Genomic DNA, 3,354 nt, shown 5'->3' on the forward strand with positions numbered 1-3,354 from the left:
GGGACGCGGGGGGCGGGGGGGGGCGGGGGGCGCCTGGCCAGGGCTGACCTCTGCGCCGCCTCCTGTGTCCCTCCTCAGGGTCGACCTGCGCCGTGTACCACGAGCTTCAGGTCCTCCGGCAGCCAGGCTGCAGCTCCGTGGGGCCCGTGCGCCTCACCTACTGCCGGGGCAACTGTGGGGACACCACCTCCATGTACGTGAGTCCCTGACTCGCCCAGGGCAGACCCGCAACTCCCCCACCCCTGGCCCACAGAGGGCTCCCGCAGGGCAGGGCCCGGGGCGGGCAGACAGGGGCAGGATGGGGGGGCCGGGGGCCAGCAGGGGGCTGGGCCGGGGGCCAAGGACGGCTCGCGGCCTGTCCGGACTCACACTCTTCTCTTTACTGAGACCCCAGACTCGGGGTCCCCACTGGTGACCTGCTGGTCAAGTGGTTGCTGAGAGGCTGCTGGGCCCCCCCCCAGCCTTTGGGGGCTCAGAAGGAACCACAGGCCCTCAGCTGCCGTGACAGGCTCGCGGGAGCCACTGTCAAACGCCCCCGCGACCTCTGGCTCAGGCGGCCCCTGCCCGCAGGTACTCCCTGGAGGCCCGCGCCGTGGAGCACAGGTGCAGGTGCTGCTGGGAGCTGCGGGCCTCTCTGCGGCACGTGACCCTGCGCTGTGAGGACGGCTCCAGCCAGGCCTTCAGCTACACCGAGGTGCAGGAGTGCGGCTGCGTGGACCTGCCCTGCGACTCCCACGGGGGCCCCAGCCGCTCAGGGGAGGTGTAGGGTACTGAGCACAGCCAGGAGGCGGGGCTCAGGCGCTGGAGCAGAGGCGCCCTGGCTCCCCGGCCTTTGCAGTAGACGGGCTGGAGCCCCGCCCTGTCCCTCCAGGACAGGCCCACGAGAACGGTTGTATTCGCTGCAATCTCGGCCTCCAGGGCCGGTGGAACCTGAGCCCCGGGCCAGGTGACCCAAGCCTAGGACGCACGGTCCACCCCTCTCGTCCCTCTCCGAGTCCCGCGGCCCCGGGTGTGCAGCGGCCCTGACGGGCTTGCAGCCGCCGGCTCGGGACCAGCCCGGGGGGGCAGGGGGTGGGGGAGGCTCCTCTGTGGGTCCAGCCTGCTGGCCCCAGCCTTCAGCATCCCGTAAGGGCCTGATCCACAGCGGTCCCTCGGATGCAGCAACTGATTGCTCGGCCGGCCACTGGGAGGCAGAGCCTCACCCTGCCTCGGCCCTGGGCCTCAGGAAAGGGCCGTCGGTTTCGGAAATACACTTGGAGCATTTGCATTTCGTGGGCTCCGTGTGATTTTTAAGCTTGTCCGTGAAAGCCGGGAGCAGGTCGGAGGGCAGACGTGGGCCCGGGGCGGGGCAGGCCAGCTGCCTGGTCTTCTGTGCACTTGGCCGGACGGAGGACGGGAGTCCCGTGGGTCCACCCGGCTGAGCCGTCAGACTGGGAAGGCTCCATCTTCTCTCTACAAATCTCTGGACTCTCCCGTCACACCAAAGTCAAGCTCGGTGTGCGGTGCAGCCGTGTCTGTGCACGTGTGTGCACATGTGTGTGTGCACGCAGGCCCAAGGGAGACCAATCCCCCAGAAGTGCTGTTGCCCTCCCCTCTGTGACCCCTGCCCCCTGCCCTGAGAACCTCCAAGTTTCGAAAACCCAGCCCCCTCTTCCTCAGAGGCCCCAGGGGAGTCCCCGACACCCCCGGTGACACACTGGCCTCAGGCCGGACCCAGCTCCACAGCAGCACCGGGAGGGTGGGCAAGGGCCGTGCGGATGTCCCTCTCCAGGCATGGAGGGAGCCTGCTGCCCAGACAGGGCAGCGGAGGGGGGCAGGGGGCAGGGTCCAGCACAGGAATGCACAGGGTGTCCCGAGCTCCCCAAGCCTGAGTGCCAGGAAGGGGCACCCAGAGCAGACAAGCCCACGGGGCCAGGTGCCAGCCCGCCGACCCCGGCCATTGCTGGGAGGCCAGCCTGGCCTGGACCCCGACGGGGCGGGCACTGCCAGGCTGGACCGTGCCGGCCACCAGGGTCGCCTGGGGCTAACAGTCCTGCCGAGCTTCCCACCGCTCTACGCATCTTGGGGCCCCTTTGCTGGGCCAGAGAAGGCCTCGGGGACCTGAGGACACTGGGCAGTGGGCTCGAGTGGCCAGGCGTGGATACAGGGCAGGGGCGGATGCCTCACCACCTGTCCTCCACGACGACATGGGGGGTGGGAGCAGGCTCTCAGTCCTGCTGGAATCTAGGCCTGGGGAGGGCAGCTTGCTGGAGGTCAACTGTGGAAACCCAGGAAGCTGGACTCACGTCCTCATGTCCCTGCTGCGGCTCCTGGAATTAGATATGCCCACTGCGTCCACCTCACGCTGCCTTGGTCACAAGAACCAGGGCCAGGCTGAGTTGGGTCTCGGGGCCGGGTGGGTCCGGGGCTGGTGGCACCAAAAGTCCCACCTCCAGGACCCGGCTGCAGTCCCTGAACTGCCACAAGGTGGCAGCACAGTGGTCTTGGCGCCTCCGGCTGGGCCAGGGGCTCAGGAAGCAGAGTCAGGGGTCTCAGGGGTCCAGGGAGGCGGCTTACGTCCTCTGAGGCTGGGCCGCCCCTTGAGGTCTGCAGGGCCGCCAGGACCCTGGATGAGGGCGAGGACCGCCCTTTACAGTTTACACCCCTCTGGCCGGCATTGCCCACTCCCAGCCCTGTCTGCCCTGTCCTGAGCGCCAAGTGCCCGATGCCCTGGTCCAGCCCCCCATGGCCCGCCTGACCCGGCTGTTTGCTCCGGCCGGCCGTGTGGGCAGTGGAGCTGACCTCACAGCCTGACCTCTCCTGTCAGAGACCAGGTAGGGGCCGAGGCGCTCCCACAGCCATGACCCCACGACCCCTTGGGCCCAGGAGACAGCCTGAGTGGGAGGTGGATGGGCGTGGCAATGAGGTCCGGGCAGGGAAGTCACTGCCACCCCCATGGGACGCCCTCCTTGGGAGCAGGAAGTTCCCGGCCCTCTGGCTCTGGGAGCTGCTGCCCCAGAGACCGGCTGGCCCTGTAGCTGCAGGTGGTACCCTAATCAGTGCCACTGCCCCCGGGGGGACCGGGTGTCGGAGGGAGGCCCCTCTTCCTCTCTGGCTGGGATGGACGCCAACACAGTGACTAACCTTCCACACCCCCAGGAGTGCACAACCCCTCCCCTGCCTGGAACTGTGACCAGGCAGCAAGGGTAACCAGATAATGGGTCCCTGCTGCCACCCCAGACCCGCAGCCCTGGCCAGGTGGTGCCAGGACGCGCAACAGAGCTGGGTCCGGCCCACCGAGGCGTCCACGGCTCTGCCTGCAGGGCGGCTCCTCCAGGCTGTGCTTGGGGCCCCCACCTGCTGGATGCTGCGGGG

The 3,354-nt window shown here is 68.8% G+C and overlaps 1 protein-coding gene across 1 annotated transcript in view; it reads left to right on the top strand.

Annotated features, from left to right (window-relative positions):
* MUC5AC (mucin 5AC, oligomeric mucus/gel-forming) overlaps positions 1-766 on the top strand; it is a 25,634-nt gene extending 24,868 nt beyond the window's left edge. The window contains exons 50-51 of the mRNA XM_024749047.1: positions 79-193; positions 571-766. Coding sequence (XP_024604815.1) covers positions 79-193; positions 571-766 — 311 coding nt within the window. The remainder of the gene's footprint in view (positions 1-78; positions 194-570) is intronic.
* Positions 767-3,354: the final 2,588 nt, after the last annotated feature.

Source organism: Neophocaena asiaeorientalis, unplaced genomic scaffold (genome assembly GCF_003031525.2).
Source record: "Neophocaena asiaeorientalis asiaeorientalis breed wild unplaced genomic scaffold, Neophocaena_asiaeorientalis_V1.1 scaffold43, whole genome shotgun sequence".
In the NCBI taxonomy this organism is placed as follows: Eukaryota; Metazoa; Chordata; class Mammalia; order Artiodactyla; family Phocoenidae; genus Neophocaena; species Neophocaena asiaeorientalis.